A 21235-nucleotide genomic window follows, 5' to 3' on the forward strand; every position below is an offset into this window, starting at 1 on the left:
CCACTCACCTCACTACTACCTATCAGTACCAGTCCAGTGGTAACTCCACTTGACACTTCCCGCTAGTCATTCGTCAATTGCTTATACTGACCGTTGCATCGATCTGTATTACAGGCCTCTTCTGTAAAAGCAGAGGCTTGGTGTGCCAGTCCCTCTCCGACACTGACCCTCTAGCCCACCGGCCTACATCCGGCCCTGGCCCTGGACCAGAGTCCTCCAGAAGCCACGATGCACTAAGCCCGGCGTCTGCATCTGCTTCTGTCTCTGTATCTGGCACATCGGCCATCTCACCCTCTGCGCCATCTGAAGCTACTCGGCACAGATCCGAGTCCGCGGCCGTTGTCCACAACGGCCTCGTGCGCCATCCCGTGCCAGTTCCTGGAGAAGGTTCCCTGGATCGAAGCATCAGCCTAGATCCACCGCGCCTCGAGCCCAATCAAGAAGTCGCCTACGCTCTTGAAGATGTCCCAGGCCGTACGGCGCACGCCATGGCGTTAGGCTCGGAGCAGGACCCTTACTTTCTCGACGCCTTCAGATCCGTGCTCCTCAGCGACCGCGAGGGCATTGACGCCAACTTTGTGCAGGTCTACCATGGCGGGCCTGATGTGGATGATTACCCGATGCACTTCCTCCTGCTGCTGGATGAGTTCCCCGAACACAGGAATGAGGCTAGGCAGATGGCATCCGATGCGATAGAGCGCATCGTCTGGCCCCACGGCCCGGCCCTCGTCCGCCTTTATTTCCGGCACGTCCACGTAGGATTGCCCGTCATCCACAAGACTCGCTTCCTTCGGCAGTACGCGACCGCCAAGCTAGACATACCCACGTCGCTACGGGGCGCCGTTTACGCCTTGGCGTGTGTGTTCTGGAAGCAAGATCCAACGCTCGCGAGAATCCCTTGTCCGTTCGAGCAGCATGAACTGACCAATCACGCCCAAGAAGCGTTGAGGCGTGAACTCGAAGCTCCTAACCTCTCGAGACTAATGTCAGCCCTGCTGCTGATGCACATGGTACCCCCAGACATTGACAGTGTTGAGACACCGTATATCTGGGTGATGGCCTGTCAAGCCACAGCGATAGCGCAGATGCTCGGTCTGCACCAAGACCCTGACAAGTGGAACATTGCGCCGTGGGAGAAGAGGTTACGCAAGAAGCTCTGGTGGGCGGTGTTTTACACAGATTGCTGGGCAGCTGTAAGCCACGGTAACCCCCCGCATATAAGCTACGAGTCCTTCACGACTCCACCACCGGACATGGATGATCTGCGGTCTGGCGAGGATATCCCTGACGATCTTCGGTATATGATCGATATTGAGGATGCCACTTTCCGCGTGTCTGACGGTGCACGCTTCCTTGAAATGATCACTGTGTCTCGCGAGATGCGTGCCATCCTTGACTGCAGCTTGTAAGTTAACCCAACCATCGGCGTAGTAAATGTGACAGCGACTTACATGATGCAGCGGTGTACGATCAACTCAGCAGACGCGTACGCAACTGATTCCTATCCGAGACACCCTCAAGGAATGGCCGAGTCTCATCCCGAGCTGTCTCGCCGTGAGACCCTACGCCCACAACGGTATGTAATGTAACAAGCATCTTAAGAATTCGCCGACGTCTAAACATGAACTAGGACCCCTTCACATATCCTTCTTCGCTACGCAGGTGCTACTCTTCCGGGGTCTCATGTTCCCAGCCACAAGAGCCGCAAAGGTCACCCCGGGCTCTAATCTTCAGCGATGGCTCTCCACCGCACTAGCAGAGTTCGAGCTCTTCACGACATTCATGGCGTACATCACCGAGGAGGAACTAACGAGCTTCTGGGGAAGATGTAAGTTTGCCGATCAAGAATGTCACTCTGAAACATGTAACTAATGCAATACAGTTGCCCGAACGCAGCTTATCCTGTGTGGAAACTTTCTGATCTATCTCTTCTTGCTGGCGAGTGATCCGCGAGATATCGAGGTTGCTTATCGGTTGCTGGAGAAGTTTCATCAGTCGCTGCAGAAACTTGGTGCTACGGATGATATAGCTGCCAGGGTGTTCTTGAGACCTGTTATTCTGAGGATTGATTCGTTCTTTATGCAAGCTACAGAGCTGATCAAGCATGGAAGAACGGTTGTTCTTGAACCACCCATCACGACAGTCCCAAGGGGTGAATCTTAAAAAAAGTTGGAGAGTACGGAGTATAATTGGATACTTGGAGTGCAGTCTTTTCTATCATAATGAGTAATGACCAACTGAATCATACATACGTAAATTGCCCTTCTTACCGATGTTGCATCACAGCGATTTCGACTAGGATACACGGCAGTCTAATTACCTGTCTCTCTGTCACACCGTCAAAAGTGGCTTTCAATAAAACTCGGCGAAGTTTCTTGATTTTGTCAAACTATCGAAATTTCATGCAAGCCCATGGCTTCGCATCTGCACCATCGGCCAACACTCAAGTGCATCATGCACAACAGAATTTGGTGGCTGAATATCCGATCGGCGAGTTGGGTCGGGGACTCGGGGATGAATGGCTAGTCTCGGCACTACTCCACCTTTAACGTTCGCCGATGCTATCGACTAGGATCCTGTGATATGTTTTAATCGAGGTGATGATCTAGTCAAGTTCCCCGAATCACCTATCTTACATCAGATTGTTGCTTTGTATGCGAAACTTAACTTGGAAAAAGTGTCATTGGCGAAATACCGACATTTCATGGTGCGGGGTTGGGGAGTTGGTGAGAGCCTCGGCTTACTGAGCGGGAGTTGTACTGATACGACATTATCCTTGTATTGGAGAGTGAGACTCGTCTGATTATACGATACATAGTGTTTGGAATGATACGCGTAATCAAGCCTTCAACCACTTCAGCACTTCAGCGGTGAACTGCTCAAAACCATCTACAAACGAAACATGACCGGCATTCTTGATAATCACCAAATCAATCTTGTTGCTCTTACCCGCTGCCTCAAACCCCTCTTGGATCTTATCTCTCATCTCCTTCATAGTCTCCGGTAGATTCGCATCCTTCTCGCCAACGATACAAACCGCATCATCAACACTCGAACCAATCTCGGCAAACCGCGGTCGAAGATCAAAAGTCTCGCTTCTCAGTGCATTACAACATGCTTCGAAACCATCGATCGTAGTTCCAGACATGACAGTTCGCATACGCTGTGTTTCCTGGGGGTTGTTCTCGAGCCACTCTTTGCCGAACCAACGCTCTAGAGTGCTTTGGATAGTTGCGTCGAGATTACCTGCTTCTCGTGCTGCTGCGACACGAGGACCAAAGGCATCTTCTGTGCCGGCGTTGATGGGCGATGAAGAGATGGTGTCGCAGATGGCGAGCTTGCTTACGACGTTGGGATACTTGGTGGTGAAGTAGACACCTGCTGATGCGCCCATTGATACTCCGATCCATGAGTAGACCTTGTTGATCTCGAGCTTCTTGAGAAGATGATGCACGTCTTCAGCCATAGAGTCAAACGTAGGGCTTAGGTCTTTTGGTGCGGATGATCCGCCATGACCGGGCTGATCATAGCGTAGAGTGCGATAACCATTGCTGTTGAGGACCTTGACGACGTGATCCCATACTGAAAGAGGTGCAGTGAGGGAGTTTGACAGGATGATGAGGGGTCCTTCTTTTGGTGACGAGTCCAAAGCGTAGGCCAATGTTCTGGAATCGGGGAGTGTCAAAGAACTAGCCATCCTGATGTTATTCCTCGCGATAAGGTGACTTTTATGGTAGATAAACGACGGATTGGCAAGATAACGAAACATGTCAATAACGTTATACCACCGATAGAGAAGTCGTCATGTTGGTCCAACCTCGAGGCGTAGGGTAACCCGCGGTCTTTAGTTTCTCCATCCCCAAACCTTCAGCGTAACATTCCATTAGCGTCTTATTCCCACGCCATCTACGTATCCCCCCCGGAAGCATGCATCCGTCCCGCGGGAAAAGGAACCCCAGATCCGGGAAGCATCGATTCGATGAGTCCTTTTCCCTTCCCCGTTCCTATTAAACCATGTCTGAATCTGCGCATGCGAAGCGTCGTCTGCGGCGCATCCCTGAAGAATCCCGTAAACGGAATGCTCAAAGCTGTGATCGTTGTCGAAAGGTGAGTAAAGTCGTTGAGGATCGGGGGTTGAGTGGTGTTGACTTGACTTGGTGTAGAGGAGGTGTAAATGTGTACCTGATCCTTCGGGCGCAGGCTGTGTGAACTGTGTTGAACATAACGTCACTTGCTCGTATACGGCGCCACGAAAGACGCGCTTCTACGGGAGTGTGGATGATTTGAGCGATAGGTTTGTCTCACTTCTGCATATCTTGTGTAACGTCGTTGACAAATTAGGTATCGATGTCTCGAAGCTATTGTCAGAGGCGCTTTTCCGAACGAGACTCTCGATCATGTTAGTGATCTTGCACAACTAGGTCAGAAGATGGGGTACAAGATGCCTGATATCTCTGATCCTAATAGAACACACATGAGAGTTGAGGACCTCGTGCAGAATCCTTCTAGTAAAGAACGAACTCCGAGTACGGGGCCGGATATCATCACGGCGGATTCGAGGGGTGATACTTCGCCGAGGAGTTCAAAGTCGCATAGTGAGGAGCCGCAATCGTCGCTTGTGAAGGATAACTCTGGGCATGAGCACTATATCGGACCTTCAGGGACTCTCAACTTCTGGAATCAACTTCGGAATCTTGTTGACTCTAATAATAGCCCTTATCCGTCTCCTGGCCGTGAAGGAGTCACTAAGTTTACGCAGGATAACACAAGTCGGCTTCTGGAAGCTGATGGGCAAGACGAAGAGGACCAACCACCACGGACTGCAGCAACACCTCAAGATGGACCATCCCCTGGATCCATCACCTCAGCTGTCGCACGAGACTTTACCCGTCTTCCCACAGCAGATATGGATGAAATTCTTGGCCAATTTCCCTCGAACGAAGTCCTTGATCTACTTATTCAGTCATACTTCAAAAATGTTCACGACGACTTTCCTCTCTTTCACAGAGCTACCTTTGAGGAAGAATACGAGAGTTTCATCGTCGAAGCCCGCAGCACTTCTCGACTTCCCTCAAGACCACTTCGGTTACCGGACTGGGGATGGATAGGCTGTCTTCATATGATTGTGGTATTTGGCTCTATCGCTGATAGGTCAATACCCAACGTCGATCATTCTGCTCTCCGGCGGAGATCTATTGCAGTCGCTAGAGGGCTACTTCCTCAGTTCATTTCGAAGTGTTCACTTACGAATGTTCGAGTTTTGTTACTTCTTTCATTGTTTTTGCACAACAATAATGAAAGAAATGCTGCGTGGAACATTGCCGGAACAGCAACTCGGATCTCCTTCGCTCTTGGTCTTCATCGCTCCGACATGAGTGCCTCCTTCAGACCTTTGGAACGAGAAGTTCGGAAATGGGTCTTTTGCACACTCTACTCTTTTGAACAATTCCTTGCTTCGAGTCTCGGTCGACCCAGTGGTCTTCAAGAACTCGACGTCGAAGTTGTTCCACCACGAGAAGGGTTTGTTGAAGGAGGTATAGGTACCGATGCAAGACTCGTATCATGGTCTGTCAAGCTTCAAGCAATTCTCGCGCGAACAAGACTCTTACATGTTGGTATAAGTCAAAATTCAGGTCCGACGCTTGATGAGATATTGAACGCACTGAATGGTTGGAAGAGGGATATTGGGAAAGCACCTGGTCTCGATGTTGCGTGGATCAAAATGGAGGGACCGGCTCTGGAATCCATTGATCACGAAGGGGCTGTTGATATGGAGCAACTGAAAGTATCGTTGGCATGGAAGACACGGGCTCAGCTTCGCGCCGTGTTGCTTCTGCATATTCACTTCCACTACATCGCCATCGTGGCTACACGCCCACTTCTGCTTCGCGACGTTGCAGCCGCACGAAAAGAAGACGCACCAAAAACACCGGTTCCTACACATGCAGCTCTATGTGTCAAGCATGCGTGTCAACTGAGTTACCTGATGATACTCTTAGACCACTTTGATGTCATCAACGGTCTTTCCGGTCTTGATATATTTTACGCCTACTGCTCTGCCATGATCCTCATCCTACGGTTATTACGATTACGCCCTGGCGAAGGCGCAGAAAGTATAGGACCAGATGAAGTAATGCTCCAGAGCAAAGTCCGGCGCCTCGTCGCCACCTTGCGAAACGTCATCAACCACACGGATAAATGCGGCTCAATGAAGCGACTAGCTCAAGTGGTCGATACATTTTCAGAGTGTGCCAACAATCCGACTGATCCTCCGGGTATAGCGAATTTACCCCCGCAGGGGATCAACATGAACAATATGCCGTATCCCGCTGGTTGGTCAGCTGAACAAGTGCAGGGCCAAGGGGTTGCACTTGGATCGATGGAGGGATTGTTGGACTTTTTGCCGTTTCCGGGGTTTGGGATGGCGGAGGGATCTTTGGCGCAGTATGTGCCGGGGAGTGAGATGGAGATGACGGGGTGGCATGACATGGAGTTTTTGATGGAGGGGTATGGGGATCAGAGTAGGACGAATTATTAGACGGTATGATGCTTATGATAGATGTGATAATTGATTGAAAGATATGAATTAGTTTCAGGAGAAGATGTTGAGCTGTCGATGTTTGGCGTAGTCACCTCCAAGCTATCGTAAAGCTTGTGGCTGACGGCAAGCCCCCTTCAGTCTGGCAGGACGTTGAAGACTCTCGAGTCGAAATCTTGGCAAGAAAAGAGAGTTACCCCTAAATATGCTACGGAGTAAGTCGGCGAGTCTCTGTATTTGCAAAGGGTTGAGTTGGGGTGGACGGGATTCCGTACCACATTAAAAAACAGCCGTCCGGCATGAACCTTCTCACACTCTTAATGGCATCTAACACTGCCCAGGATTCAGCTTGCGGGTAACATAAGCCGGAGAAAGAAACTTCTCCGAAGGATTATTCCCGGAGGATCAGCGAGATATGCAGCTTGAGCTGCTTTGGGCAGGTAAGTAATGCATTGAAGCTCCGATAGTACCTTAATTGTCAAGTAGGAATTACTCACCACGGAAGAGCCTATTGGGATTCAGTATCTTGACACCAACTCACCCTCGGGTCATATGTTTCTGACGCTAGCCACGAGCGAAGGATTCACGTGCTATAGCTGAAGCAGTCAGGATCAGAACTCATTTAACCGAGTGGTAGGATCACTGCATGGCCCCTCTTTGGAACTCTAACATAAAGACCTATGTTCCCCGCCAAGTTCAGCAGTAAGTCAAGTTATTGAGGCAAAGATACCTTACTCGACCTATGACATAGCGCAAAATGACCAAAGTAGCCACAATTCTAATGGCCCTCCTGGGCACTGCATTCGCTCAGATCGACAGAACCTGTATCGACATCGCCTTCAACTCCGAAACAAACACACTATCGGGCAAATGCCAGCCTCGCGATAACTCAGGCTACATCCCGTCTGAGCTGGACCTCAACGACTGTTTCGGCTACGACGGCACCACCATTACAGTAAGTTGTGTTCGCGAAAGTGTTTCGGTTTACAAAAGCTAAGTAGTTTGTTAGCCAACTTATCATGGAAACTTTGCTGAAAGCTGTCACGGGTGTGAAATGTTTGTAGCGCCTGATCCGTGGTATGGCGGTGCGGAGTACTGGATTAGATGCACTTGTGAGGGGCAGAGTGAAAAGGTCGCTGTGCCTCTTGGTAAGTCGACACTATGCCTAAATTTTGTGTGAAGATAGCTGATTGAGATGAATAGAAGCGGCTGTGGCACATGAGTATGTGTCTAACAAGGACGGGCACTTGCTTTGTTGATAGAGAGGTTGTGCGGAAGTCCCATATGGGATCTTTACTAACTGTTCAAGATTCACAAATAAAAAACAGTCCAAATGAGGTGTTCGGTCAACGCTTTTGTTCATTAGCTGCTTGTTCATAAAGACCCTGATACAGTGAACAAGGCAATTACTTATGTGATTCTTTGTCCGTACAGCGGAAATAAACGCTGAAAGAAATGTCAGATGCAACAGATTCTCAATCAGAATATGAAAGGTTTGACGTTCGGTCAAGTTAATGTTCAGGCTATGTATAAGTAGTGATCTATTCGACTCGTAGACTTTGGATTCATCATTCTCAACAACGAACTCAGTAACCAACAACTACAACAATACCAGCACACAAAACAAAAACCAACCAACACAACAGAAACCTACACCATGTCTTCTGATAAAATTCCTAATCAAAATCCCGAGTCACTATCTCCTGATACGGAGACCGCTCAAAAATCTCAACCACTTACACTGGACCTTCTCCCCACTGAAGTCCTTCTCCAAATTACAGGTGAGCCTGAAAAAGACCAAGACACCATCTCGGCTGAGGAGTTCAAGGGTTTATGCTTGCTCAGCCCTCCTCTCAGCCAGATATACCTCCGCCCTTACTATCTTGGGGATAACTGCGGCGCGTTCCGCCAGGCAATTAGAAGCGCTAATGTCAAGGCGATGGACCGATGCGCCCAGTTTGGAGCTGTACGTGATACGACATGGGAACTGCCTGAATCCGACGGTTGCCAGTGCATCTCTGAGCGCCGACATACCCACCACAGACCTATCGATGAGCTACTGGAGAGCGTGTACTTGGGCAACGTCCCCATTGAAAATGGAATCAATGCTTTGAAGTGGCTCTTGGAAAGGAGATTTGACATGAAGGAGCAGAAAGACCAGGCGTGGTACGAGGCAAACACGCATTGCGATCATTTCCCCGACTTTCTGATTACTATGCTGAGCAAAAGCCCTGATCGTGTCTACACAGAAGGCATATGCCAGATGATCAAATTGATACAGAGCAATGGCTACTCACTTCCTTTCGCCATGAATTTGGATACTTATTGGCACTTGGATGAAATGGAAAGACTTTCCCCCGGCCTCGTCAGGAAACCATTGGATGAGGCCTTACGGTCTCACTGCCCGCCCTATTTTATTGAGGTCATCATGCAAGACTATATTCGCCGCCGCGTCGACTTTTCGTCTACTCATGTCGTGACCCCTGTTTCCATGAAATCATGGGCGGGAAAGCACAAGTTCTTCTACGAATACACATCGAACAGCCTAGTTTCCACGCCGAACGGCCTAGTCTTTACCCAAGACCAGCAGTGGTGGAAGTTCACAAATCTATTAGAAACAACATGGGGTATTTTTCTAGACCTTGTGGACCCTTCGACGAACTGGGTGGAACAGTATCGTGGCGAGGCTTCAGATATCTTGGAGGAGAAGATCAAAATCCTTGCCAAGTATGGGATTCTCGACGATATTGAGGAGAAGATGCTAAGAAGCATTGTGGAAGCCTTGCGATCCATGACAACTCCAACAAAGACCAGTAGCATAACCGGAATCACCGGTTGGGACGCTCAGTGCTGCTGGGACACACTTGTCAAGGCACTCCGACCTTTCACGATTGACTGGGAAGTGTATACACTTGACATGTGGGCCTCAGAAGAGGAAGATATTCACAGCTGGGGTGATGCCCATCGATATCACCGTTTCATCATTGATCGTGACTGGAACCCGTATGAAATGTACCATGACTATCAGTTGCGAAACCATCACATCAGACCGATGCTCGACCGTCCCTGGGGAAACAAGGGGGTTGCGAAGGGAGATGATGGGTGGTGGACGGATCGCGAGTGGACCCGCGTGGTTCGCCGCGAAGATCGCATACCGCCTTGTGAGGTAAAGGGAGAAGATGAGGATGGGGATCATCCCTTGTTAGTTTGCGACGACTGGAGGTTGCCAGCATGGATCCATGGCCAGAGCTATTGGGAGATTGAAAAGGCTGTCAGCGAGCGCTGGACCGATCTTTATGTCACCAGGGGCATTGTCCCTAGATTCCCTTAGAAGGAGCACGAATTTAGACGGGAAACATTGCTTTAGAAGTATTGGTCTTTCTGTGAGGCAATGAGCAGTGTAGGTAGACAAGTTTTTGATTTATGTAATAGAATTGGCTCTTTTATCAATCAAGGCATATTTGATATGATGGCGATTGAGGCATTGTTGTAATGTATTTCCACTTTGATTGTAATTTGCTTTTGGTGTAGCCATCCCTGCAGGCTGTGTCTGACAGTTGATAGGTCTGTGTTTGATGAGCATGGTGGCTTGCCAAGCCTCAACGCAGTTCTGACGTGGCATAAAGCCTCGCCGCTGGACATCTGAAGTCTGACATTCAATGAATGACATGCTTGTTGATATTTCTTTTCCTTTCCAAATTCTGATTTCCCACCAGCTCTCTCAGTTACTACTCTGCAGTAGGTTATATCCGGTTGCATGAACTGTCTTCGCACGCCGGTCATGGAAAAGTCAAACTCAAATAATTGCCATATCGCAATTGTGGCACCGTCGCCGGAGGACTATGAGACGGCCAGAGCCTTATTGGACGAACCGGAGCCAGAATATCAGTTGCCGAGCTCGGGAGCTGCATGCTCGGTTGGAAAAGTTGGCCCTCATGATGTCGTCTTGGTCGGAAAAACCAATGACATGACCAATGTCTCTGTCGTTGTCAAAGACACTGTCGATGATTTACTCGAAGCTTTCCCTTGCATTCGAGCTGGCTTTCTGATTGGAGTCGATGCTACAGCACCCGAGAAGAGCCTCGCCACACCTGGCGATATCGTAGTGGCTTTTCCGCATGGCCTTCAACCCGGGCAAGTTCAGTTCAGCGCGAATGAGACAATTGTTTCGAAGCGCATCTCCACGACTTTTGAAATGAGTCGCCCACCATCCTGCGTTCAATCCGCCATAAATGGCTTGAGGTCTCCAATAGGCCATGAGCAATGGCAAAGATGCTTGGCCACAAAGCTATCGAGGCCCGAGTTTTCCAGTCAGGATGCCACAGAACACTCATTCCATCCAAGCAAAGTTTACGGCGGCAAAATAGCGTCTTCTTCGAGCTTCTTGTCCGATAATGTCTTGGTCGACCAGATTGGAAGTAGCAATAAGATTATCTGTTTCGAACGAGCAGCAGCGGATCTCCAGCCAAGACTTCCAATCTTGACCATCTGTGGCATAGTCAGCTCTACAAACTCCTCAACTATTAGTGACACGGCAATACGCCGTACGAGAGCCGCCGCAGTTATATATGCTATGTTTGTGGCACGCAGAATTGGTACCATGGAACTGGAGCAACAGGAGAATTTCACAGATCTATTTCAGTATGAATCTTTCGATCTAGAACGCCCAGGGTTCCGGCTTATACGACTTGCTCGAGGTTTCAAATCTCAACTTAAATGCCATCTTTTCCAAGCGTACCTTGATGAGGAGGATCTTATCCCCTATGAAGGGCTCTCTTACGTTTGGGGAAGCCAAGACACACCTAACGAGATTGATGTCAATGGGAAGTCTCTCGCTATCACGGCAAGCTTGCACGACGCTCTTTGGCTCCTGAGACAGATAGACGAGGATCGAATACTATGGGTTGACGCTGTGTGTATTGATCAAAGCAATATCAAGGAACGAGGCCACCAAGTCACTCATATGGGAGAGATCTATAGGAAAGCTGACAACGTGATATTTTGGCTCGGGTATCTCAGTGGCGATGCTGCCTTGTTGAAATCCACCATTGATAGGTTCAAGAGGCAATTACCACCACAGGCATTTCGGCAATGGTCACGAGAAGATTACCGTTGGAATCATCAATGGAAACGAGCACAGGATGGCTGTCAAAAAAATTACGAGAGATTATACAATGGGCTGCGAAGTTTCATGGAAAATCCCTGGTTCTCAAGAGTTTGGATTTTGCAGGAAGTGGCCAACGCAAAACGAGCGATCGTGGAGTGCAATATTGGGAGCATCCCGGCAAAGGTGTTCGCCCTTCTACCACATGCCATGAATATTCAAGTCAGCGAGCAATGCCAAGCTATCTTGGACATTATGCCAGGTCCACTGAAAGGCTCATCTTGGTGGAACCAAAACCGAAACCTCTGTAACCTCATGTGGAAGTTCAGAGGGTGTCAAGCCACGGACCCCAGGGACAGGGTTTACGCGCTGCTTGGAATGGCGTCTGACACGGAGTACAACGACATCCGAGCCGATTACGCCAAAAGCGAGTCGGCAGTCATGAAAGACTTTGCCGGGTACCTATTGTGCGAGGAGTGGCCTGGGAATGATCCACCAGCACCAAGTATCGAAGTTCTGCAATCAGAGCTTCCAGCTCTATCAAAAGAGATGCTTTTACAGAGACTTGAGCAGCAGATACCACATTCTTCTCTGGGGCAGTTTCTTAGCCGGCAAGGTCCCATATTGAAGATCGATGATTCTAGCATGCTGGATATCGTGCAACGTGGAAGCGAGAACACATCTCTTTTTCTGGATAGAGCTGAAAAGGGATTTCATTTCACTTCACGTGCTGCATTGCAGTGTCTCTTGTGGTACCCTGATGTCTTTGAGACGCTTTTGCAAAGGCCAAAATCTGTCATTAGGCCTACACCGGAATTCATCGCCAGTGCCATAGAGTCTCGTCCAGAAATTCTAGAGCGACTACTTGGATTATCCCCTAACCAAGATCGATTAAGAGAGAGGGCTTTCGTGAGCACAATCAAAAGAGGTTTGCGTTCATGTAAATCATTTCTTAAACATTGCGATATTCCTGTCCCGATAACCTCGATGATGTTGAGGGTAACTCTTCACGACCTAAGTGTGCTGGAGCATATTCTTTGGGTAGCCAGAACCCCAGTTCAGCTGCACCGGAGCATCTATCTCAAAGCCACGCCTCAAAACAACTGCGGTATTCGAATTCTGGACCAACATAGTCAACCTATCATGAGGCTGACTAAAAAGATCATTGACGAGAGCGAGGACAAGGATGCAGATGTTCTTAATTTTTTAGCTGACTTTTTGGGATGCCCAGATGAGCTGAGAGAATACCTTCAGCGCTAATGTATATAACAATTCCAAGACTCTCCCTTGGAGCTCAGTAAGATGTTAGATAATGAATTTCTGTGCTGAAAGGATCGTCTGGATGGAATCTTGATAGTTTAGTTCACATAGAAACCGCATGATGTTTATCAGAAACGAAATAGATTCTCTCATCTCCCTCCCCAACCAGATAACTCTTCATGGCAAGCATCCCATCCACTAAAATATGGTGACTTAGCCTCACCGCCAACCTCCGACCCAGCAGACCTCGCAAGGTATTCCAAGACCATATTACCCCAAAGCCAACTCGCCGGTCCCTTCCCTGGATGCAAACCGTCCTGATACAAATTCCCAAGAAGATGTATCAACCTAGCCCACTCAAACATCTCATGGCCAGCCTGTTCCGCCACAGCCCTGCCCAAACGATCCATCTCCATCATTATAGCATCGCCCATACCACTCTCCCTATGAACCGTCAACGCCCTAAACATGATCGGAACATCATCCCCAAACTCATCATTAAGCCGCTTCGCAATCCTCTTTATACGCGCAGTCACAAAACGGACCTCCTCCCAAGCCATCTGCCTATTTTTCAAGGTCATAGGCTTATCACCATCATCATGCATCGCCGCACCACCCTCCCAGAAAGCACGCTGATCCCAGAGACCGTTCTGCCAGAGGATTAGATCAGGACGGCCGGAGGGTCCTTGGATGGGTGCTTCGTGGGGCTTCCAGAAGATGTTCCAGCGTTCTTCCCATGCGACGTTCTTGAGGTTTTCGATCCACCACCAGTCGGGACGGTAGGTGAAGGAGCCGACGGAGTGGAGGTACACGAGGGTTAGGTTGAAGGCGGGGACTTCGCAGATGCCTTTTGCTTGGCGGCCTGATTTGTCTTGGATGGGGAGATACATCTTGCTGTTGAACTCTTCGCAGAAGAATTGTGTCATATAGCGATCGACTGAGTCTCCGAACATGACGACACGGCGACCCCATAGCCAGCCGAGGCCATTGTCATCTTTCATGTTTGCAAAGTCATGGACTGTTATGTTCCTTGTTGGTGGGACAGTGGCTTGTGCTGCGTTTCGACGGCGTCGACTCTCAACGACAGCCATGCGCATCCATTGTTGAGGATTACCAGGGGCGTTGAGATACTCTTGCTCAACAGCTGTATCGTTGAAGATAATCTCGTGCTTCGGTGGGTAAGCGGCGTACTCGGGTGGTTCCGAATTAAGGTAGTCTTCCGTGAAAGGAATCCATTGTGTATCTCTATACGCTTTCGGCTCTTTGGGTATATAAAGGTATCCCGGTCGACGATACGGATCTTCGCAATTACGTATTGGGTCAGGTGTAGGTTCAGGAGTGGCTGTTGCTACCGGCGTAGGTGTCGGTGTAAAAGAATGAATGCTTCTATACAGTTAGCCAAGATCGACAGGGCAGATGCAACACTCACGCCGTTTGCGACGAGTCACAGTACTGTTGTGCCTTGTGATGCGCAAACTCAACAGGTGATCGTACAGTATCAGAATAAAAAGTGAAAAGAACGACAAAGAAGAAAATACCCAGTGCAGTGACGATCCCGACTCTCAGCGCAGGGCGCGACGGTAAACTTGCCGCGACAGCCATGATCGCGTGAGGAAGGGAAGAAGAACAAGAAGAACAAGAGAAGATCACAGTCAAAGTCTGGGATGATGTACTGTCATCTTTAAAGAAAACTGGATAAAGTGGCCCGCAGAAACTCCTGAATATCCATGTCCCGTCATCTCAAAGGATTCGCGGACTGGGCTGTGCTTACGACCTGTTGGTCGAACAGTTATCGGTTGATGCACCCACCGTATTTCAGCTTGAGTGTTCCCATGCTTGGTGAGACCCCTAGTTTGTAGATGCCGGTGTCAGAAGTTGCAAATCCCGGGACCAGCCCTACAGGTACGAATATCCTCCGATAGAGTTTTTTTACTTTTGAACCAAGTGGAACACAGTATCTATGATTTAGGTGCGAGCTAGAGAAGATGATCTTCAGGGCAGATTCGAGTTGGAGGGAAATATCTCCTGATTGCATGAAAAGGTTACTGCTGATGAAGTGATATGTGGAGACGGTATGAAAGATGCAACCGTTTGGAGCATGGATGGGGGTGCAGATCATCAGGAGATTCGTCATGTTGGAGGTCCATAAAAAGACTTTTCAAGCTTTTGCCAACGTCTTTGGACAGGGGTGGCCTGGAGATGCTTGGGATGAGGGGACTTTGGATTGGTCCTTGGTTATGATGTGATGTTGGTTGCAGGTTGTCATTCGTAGAGACCGTTGAGCTTCACACCATCACTTGCTGACAACTCGGAAATGTTTGCTTGAATGGTACCTGTCAGCATTAGCCGAAATGCAGGTTCATGGACACAATCACAATCACAGTCTGACATCTCGCTTGATTCGAAGGATGCATCCTTTTTGGGACACTCGTCACATCGTCTGTCATCCATTCCATGATATGACCTTTTGGCATAAATGTATAAGCTATTATCCATTTTACAACTCTGGCATAAAGCTATACATGTGAGCACAAGATATCCAAGTTTCACAAGGTGTTTCATCTAAAACCGGGCCGGGAATAGCAATCTGTCTCTCACATCAGATAAGGATGGCGCGTAAGCTTCTTCCTTACCTTAATCTTAAAAAGGTGGAATACTGGAGAACTTCTAAAACTGACGACCCACCATTATACAAAGGCTTTCAAGGGCAATTAACTGTATAGCTGTAGTAAAGGGCAGACACATGTTGCGATTGGCTTTTCTGTCAGTTTCACATTTTCTGCCGATTTATTGATTATGCCACTGAAGTCACAGCTCGAGGCCGTTGGAGATGGCAAATGCGCGAGTCACTTGACCTCGCTTATCGGGATGGCTTGACAAAGACCAGCGGCGCCAAGTCTGGGCTTGCCGTATAAAACGGTTGCTTGCTGCTCAGCGTTGAACAAATGACACAAAACTTGAATACCTAGCTAAACCGGCATCCAAAGATTGCTCTATCTCAACCAAGTGCCGACGCAAGAGCTACGATAAGGCTGAGAGTTCTAAATGGCTGCAACTCCAACAGAAAGGTAGAAAAACACAAATTAACTCGTGAAGCACTACACTTTTGCTCAATGCAGTGGCAATTATATGTATAGTGCGCAAGGAAACTTTGATTCCGGTGAGACAGAGGCTAACACGACTTGAAATAAGTTGAGGTGGGATGCGTCCCTTTTTATAGCCCGCATCTTCCAAATCTTATCTCAAAAGTCGAAGCCACAGGGTAAGCAACCTTCGAAAACACTCATAAGACTATCCGCGTACAGAGCAGCCAGCCAAGGCTCAGCTCCGAAAGCCACCGTCGCTTAGCACCACCGCCCTAACACTGAAACGCGGCAACACCCAAATACAGAAGCTCTCCCTGTTTCAAAACCGACATTACAAGGCCCAACGTTTCCAATGTTTCCAAGCGCCATTCAATCGACCAATTGCATTCAACTCCTTGTTACAGGTGTGAATTCTTCCGCTAATAATATTTCGAGTCTTTTCATCTCTATTAAGCATAACGATATCTTAACGAAACATTAGCGGGGGTACGCGGGATGTTTCTTTTTAAAGATGTTAGACGAGATCTTGGCGTTGGGAGGTTCGCTATTAAAGTGAGGAGTTCGTCGTGATCTGTGCATCTGTTCTTCAGTTCAAACTACACTCGTTCTTTTTTTTCATTCGTTAGACATTGACTGTCACTACATTTCACTTGTATTTATCTTATTCGATTCTTTTATAATCTGCTAGACGCAAGATGTCTTCCTCCATTCTTTTCGCTGCCGGTCTTCTTGTCGGCGCCGCTCAGGCCTACACCCAGGTCAATGTTGCCTCTCCCTTTATGCTCAAGAACATCGATCCCATTGTCTTTCCCGGCGAGTACAGCAAGTCTCATCTCCACTCGTTCTTCGGCTCCGATGCCGTCACCGTCAACACCAAGACGAGCGCGGAACTGCAAAAGGGCTGCACCAATGCCGAGAACCCCAACGATCTCTCCGTCTACTGGATCCCTACGCCGCTCTACACCGCTGATGGAACGAACTACGAACCTATCCCTGTTATGCGCTTCAGCGCGTACTACAACCTCGGCGAAACACCCGCTGAAGTTCCTATTCCTCAGAACTTGAAGATGGTCGCCGGCGACGCCAACGCCCAGACTCAAGTTGACATGCCCGCCGACGCCAAAGCAGAGTGGACCTGCGAGAGCGAGGCCATCCCCCTCGGCGCAAACGGCTTCCCAACCTCAACCTGCGCAACCCACCTCCAGCAACTCCTCTACTTCCCGCAGTGCGTCAACGAACAGACCCTCGAAACAGCCTACAAGTCACGCGACTACGGCACCGCAAACTGGTGTCCCGAGGGCAGCAAGTCGATGCCCCAGCTGCGCTTCAGCATCCGTTACGATCTGCGCAAGGTGCTGCCCAACGGGTGGAGCGGCGAGGCGCCGTTCAAGCTTGCGTGTGGAAATGCGTTCTGCTCGCATGGCGATTTCATCAATGGCTGGACTGAGGAGGCGGCCAAGAATATGGTTGCTACTACGATGGAGAAGCAGAAGTTTAGTGCTGTTGAGGGTGCGCTTGGGGCGCCGGATGCGGGACCGACTTGTGAGGCTAAGGATGCTGATCCGGAGAATGGTACTAGTGATTATAATGAGAGCGTGGCTGTGATGAACAAGCGGGATGTTTCGGCTTGGGGATGGAAGTCCAAGGCTCGTGTTGTTCGTGCTTAGGTGGTGGTTCGTGGATTTGGGCTTATCAAGCTGCTAGCTCTAGTTGAGTTCTACCAGCTAGACAACATATCTTTCATGGCTTGTATATAGTTACATGTGAATAAACCTGAGTCTTCAACAACATTTCAACCGATATGGCGTTCACTGTTCTCGTCCTAGGATTGGTGTTGAAATAACCTTGTTCAGTGGCGGTCTTGCATTTAGTAATAAGAAGTTGAGGTACGATTGGCTATTCTTTAGCATCTGACTTGTTATCTTACACTTTAGGCCATTTGTCAATCCATACTAGACTTCCCGTTTTGCGTGGCTGCTCGGGATCTCTAGCCGCGTTCAACATGGGCGTTCTAAAATGGGTAGTTTTCCGCCCCTCACCCAAATCAGTCGAACCCCTCCAAAAAGACGCCAATCAAGTAAAGACTATAGATAAAAGCACACCAAATGAACTCCCCCTTCAATCTCACTCAAAGACCAATACCTCAAACATAATTATTCTCACATAATTCATCATGCGCTCAAAGCGAGTCATCTCAATCGTCACATGCCACGCAGAAGGCGAAGTCGGCGATGTCATCATCGGCGGCGTCCTCGACGTGCCAGCCAAGACAATGCACGATAAGCTCACATACTACATGGCTGAGCGGGATGATCTTCGAAAACTACTCCTGCAAGAACCTAGAGGACGCTTGGAGATGAGCGTTAACTTGATCGTCCCGCCGTGTCGACCAGATGCAGATGCTGGATTTCTTATCATGGCGCCGGGAGATTGGGTCCCCATGTCTGGATCGAATTGTGTCTGCACGACGACTGTTCTTCTCGAGACGGGTATCGTTCCCATGGTTGAGCCTGTTAGTATTGTGAAGTTGGACACAGCTGCGGGGTTGGTGGTTGCGACGGCGGAGTGTGAGAATGGGAAGTGCAGATCTGTGTCTTTTGATAACGTCCCAGCGTTTGTTTATGCTCTTGATAAAGAGATAGACGTCCCTGGGCTGGGAACCGTGGTGGTGGATATTGCATATGGAGGACAGTGGTACGTGCTCGTCAAAGCAGAAGCGCTGGGTCTCCGAGTGGAAACAGTCAACGCAGATCGTCTCATTGATTTCGGCAAAAGATTGAAACAAGCAGTCTTGGCGACCTGCATGCCCACGCACCCAGAGAACCCAGCAATCTGCGGCATCAACAACGTCATCATCACAGAGCCTTTGGAAGACGGGCAAGAAGGCAAGACTGTCAAGCACACTGTTGTTGTCACGCCGGGAAGATTGGATAGGAGTCCTTGTGGAACGGGGAGTTCATCGCGGCTGGCTATTCTGCATGCCAGGGGCTTTATTGAGGAGGGAGAGTCGGTCAAGTTTAGGAGTATTATTAATACGGAGTTTGTGGGGAGGATTAGAGGGACGACCAAAGTTGGGGAGTTGGATGCGGTGCTGCCGACTGTTAAGGGCAGGGCTTGGATCACGGGAGAGAAGAATGTTCATCTCGATCCGGAGGATCCTTTTCCCACTGGATTTCTCCTCTAGATAGAGAATTATGACATACCACAACATCTATCTTGACAATAAGTTGTATTTCTAATAGAATCGAGAGAGAAAGACGATGTCTTGTGCAATTGCGGCGTGAGAATGGCTCTGTTTTATGACATCTTGTACAATCTTTGATGCAGTTGGGAACTGGGAGATAGACTTATGAAGATTTCTGATCTATTTCATTGAAGATAAAGCACAATGAATTTGACGAGAAAAATGATGATTTAGAAATAAGTTGCTGAATAACATTGTTCGAAGTTGACCTCACAGCTTCGCCCGATTCTTATCAGTCACCTTCTCAACAAGCTCAACCACCCCCTCAGCACAGCCATAAGACCCCATATAACCCCATCCCGAATGCCCATAATTATGAATAACCCACGTCTCATCATCCAACCTCTCTTCCTCCAACCTCAACCCCCCCTTTCTATAAGGTCTAAACCCAACGCCATGCCGGATAACACTCAACCCAGTAATCCCCTTTCCACCAGCAATATCCGGGCAAAGATCTACAATCCTCTTCATGATTCTATTCGCGGTGTTCGGATCAGGCTGTGTATCCCAATTCCCAATCTGATACGTCCCACCGATGACCGTACCGCCACCAGCTGCTCGTTGCATAGCGTAGATCTCCTCACCGCTTTCATCGAGGGCGCTAGAACACATGAAGAGCGGTAGATTCTTGGGTGTTTCGTTGCGAACGAGGACGATTTGACCTCGCGCTGGTGCGACGGTTGTGTCTTGCACGCCTCCGAGCTCAAGAGATCCGAGACCAGTGGCGTTGACGATGATATTAGCTTTTTCACCTGTGTGGCTGAAATACTTGGCTTCGTTAATGTGAGTTAGGATAGCGCGCTTTACGACGACGCCGTATTTGAGGCATTGGCCGAGAAGCCAGGGGAGGTAGATGGCTGTGTTGATGCAGACTCCTTGGTATTGGAAACCAGAGTCGTAGCCTGTTGCGACTTCGGATGGATGGTTGTTTCGGAAGTCGTTGAAGATTTCTTTGAACCAAGGGTTATCTGCGTAGAAATGGGCTGAGAAGCCTGATTTGGCGGACTCTGTGTCTTTGTTCCGACGGAGGACATGCGTTGCTTACGATGTTAGCTGGTTCAGTCTCAGTAATTGTTACGAGGACTCACTCTGGAAATGAATGCCGGCTTCGGGTGTCTCCTCGACAAGTTTCTTCAGAGCGATCCATGTTCTTCGTTCCCAGCGACTTGCGTCTTTGGGCGATAAGCTTGAAAATGTTAGTATACTGGTCTTGAGAGTGTATCAGTGGTTGACTCACGGGATGACATTGGCTCCAGCCCATGGCGAGGCATACTCGGCGTCATAGTCACCGGGCATATGTTTGCCAACAACAGTGACTTTGTTGCCCCCCTTGGCCAGCAACAACGCTGAAGTGAGGCCAATTACACCAGCACTAAGTATCGTTAGCTCGAGTTTCAGGTTATTGATTGAATATCTTACCCGATAACGACAATGGTATTTGTCATATTGGAAATTATGTAATTTTAAATATCCTTCGAGAAGAGTACAAATATTGTGACATTTGACTTGTAGCTTAGGGAACGTGAATTTAAGTGATAGGTAGTCATCTCGTTGCAGTGTAACTCGTCATTTGTGATTGGTCACTTCGCGGATGCATGCCTATCTCGGCAGAGTGGAGCTAGTCATATGCGAGCCGCTTCCTAAACAGTATCCTGGGTAGACTCGTTATCTGGAAGCACTAATTCAGTAACGATTAAACTCAAAACAGGTCCATTCTCGCGCTGGCTTGCCAAGTTGAACGTAGAAAACTGTCTCGTGATTGTTGCGAACACCGCATGGTGTTCTAGACCCCGGATAAAGGAAACTTTTCCGAAGTAGTCCAGTGCAAGTGTCCCACTAAACATTTCACCGCCGTCCACTTCAGCGCTCTCCATCCTTGAGATAATTCAGCTTACTGTGTATCAATAGTGAAATTAAGATAGCTTTATAAATCACTGTTAATCAGATATTATCAGGAAATCTACGGGTCAGTTATTAAACCAGTAGTATTATATAATTAAGAT

General features: G+C 48.7%; 8 protein-coding genes across 8 annotated transcripts; 5 read left to right on the forward strand and 3 right to left on the reverse strand.

The window, feature by feature from the left end:
• Positions 1–2839: 2839 nt before the first annotated feature.
• Positions 2840–3697, reverse strand: FTJAE_1558 (3-oxoadipate enol-lactonase; the record flags this gene model as incomplete). The annotated part of the gene is made up of 1 exon (XM_037347659.1): positions 2840–3697. The coding sequence occupies one exon, from the start codon at positions 3695–3697 to the stop codon at positions 2840–2842; it is 858 nt and encodes a 285-aa protein (XP_037211319.1).
• A 744-nt stretch (positions 3698–4441) lies between these two features.
• On the forward strand, positions 4442–6538 carry FTJAE_1559 (transcription factor SIN3 binding protein; the record flags this gene model as incomplete). Its single annotated transcript, XM_037347660.1, has 1 exon — positions 4442–6538. One exon carries the CDS (start codon positions 4442–4444, stop codon positions 6536–6538), a length of 2097 nt encoding a protein of 698 aa, XP_037211320.1.
• A 757-nt stretch (positions 6539–7295) lies between these two features.
• On the forward strand, positions 7296–9869 carry FTJAE_1560 (uncharacterized protein; the record flags this gene model as incomplete). Its single annotated transcript, XM_037347662.1, has 2 exons — positions 7296–7493; positions 8154–9869. 2 exons carry the CDS (start codon positions 7296–7298, stop codon positions 9867–9869), a joined length of 1914 nt encoding a protein of 637 aa, XP_037211321.1.
• A 450-nt stretch (positions 9870–10319) lies between these two features.
• Positions 10320–12902, forward strand: FTJAE_1561 (heterokaryon incompatibility protein; the record flags this gene model as incomplete). Its single annotated transcript, XM_037347663.1, has 1 exon — positions 10320–12902. The coding sequence occupies one exon, from the start codon at positions 10320–10322 to the stop codon at positions 12900–12902; it is 2583 nt and encodes an 860-aa protein (XP_037211322.1).
• A 149-nt stretch (positions 12903–13051) lies between these two features.
• FTJAE_1562 (uncharacterized protein) lies at positions 13052–14504 on the reverse strand (the record flags this gene model as incomplete). The annotated part of the gene is made up of 2 exons (XM_037347664.1): positions 13052–14285; positions 14332–14504. The coding sequence occupies 2 exons, from the start codon at positions 14502–14504 to the stop codon at positions 13052–13054; spliced, it is 1407 nt and encodes a 468-aa protein (XP_037211323.1).
• A 2179-nt stretch (positions 14505–16683) lies between these two features.
• FTJAE_1563 (oxidoreductase) lies at positions 16684–17655 on the forward strand (the record flags this gene model as incomplete). The annotated part of the gene is made up of 1 exon (XM_037347665.1): positions 16684–17655. One exon carries the CDS (start codon positions 16684–16686, stop codon positions 17653–17655), a length of 972 nt encoding a protein of 323 aa, XP_037211324.1.
• A 506-nt stretch (positions 17656–18161) lies between these two features.
• On the forward strand, positions 18162–19172 carry FTJAE_1564 (proline racemase; the record flags this gene model as incomplete). The annotated part of the gene is made up of 1 exon (XM_037347666.1): positions 18162–19172. The coding sequence occupies one exon, from the start codon at positions 18162–18164 to the stop codon at positions 19170–19172; it is 1011 nt and encodes a 336-aa protein (XP_037211325.1).
• A 270-nt stretch (positions 19173–19442) lies between these two features.
• On the reverse strand, positions 19443–20677 carry FTJAE_1565 (d-amino-acid oxidase; the record flags this gene model as incomplete). The annotated part of the gene is made up of 4 exons (XM_037347667.1): positions 19443–20272; positions 20321–20418; positions 20470–20604; positions 20652–20677. The coding sequence occupies 4 exons, from the start codon at positions 20675–20677 to the stop codon at positions 19443–19445; spliced, it is 1089 nt and encodes a 362-aa protein (XP_037211326.1).
• Positions 20678–21235: the final 558 nt, after the last annotated feature.

The sequence above is a fragment of the Fusarium tjaetaba genome (genome assembly GCF_013396195.1).
Source record: "Fusarium tjaetaba strain NRRL 66243 chromosome Unknown NRRL66243_c0000029, whole genome shotgun sequence".
Lineage (NCBI taxonomy): Eukaryota > Fungi > Ascomycota > Sordariomycetes > Hypocreales > Nectriaceae > Fusarium > Fusarium tjaetaba.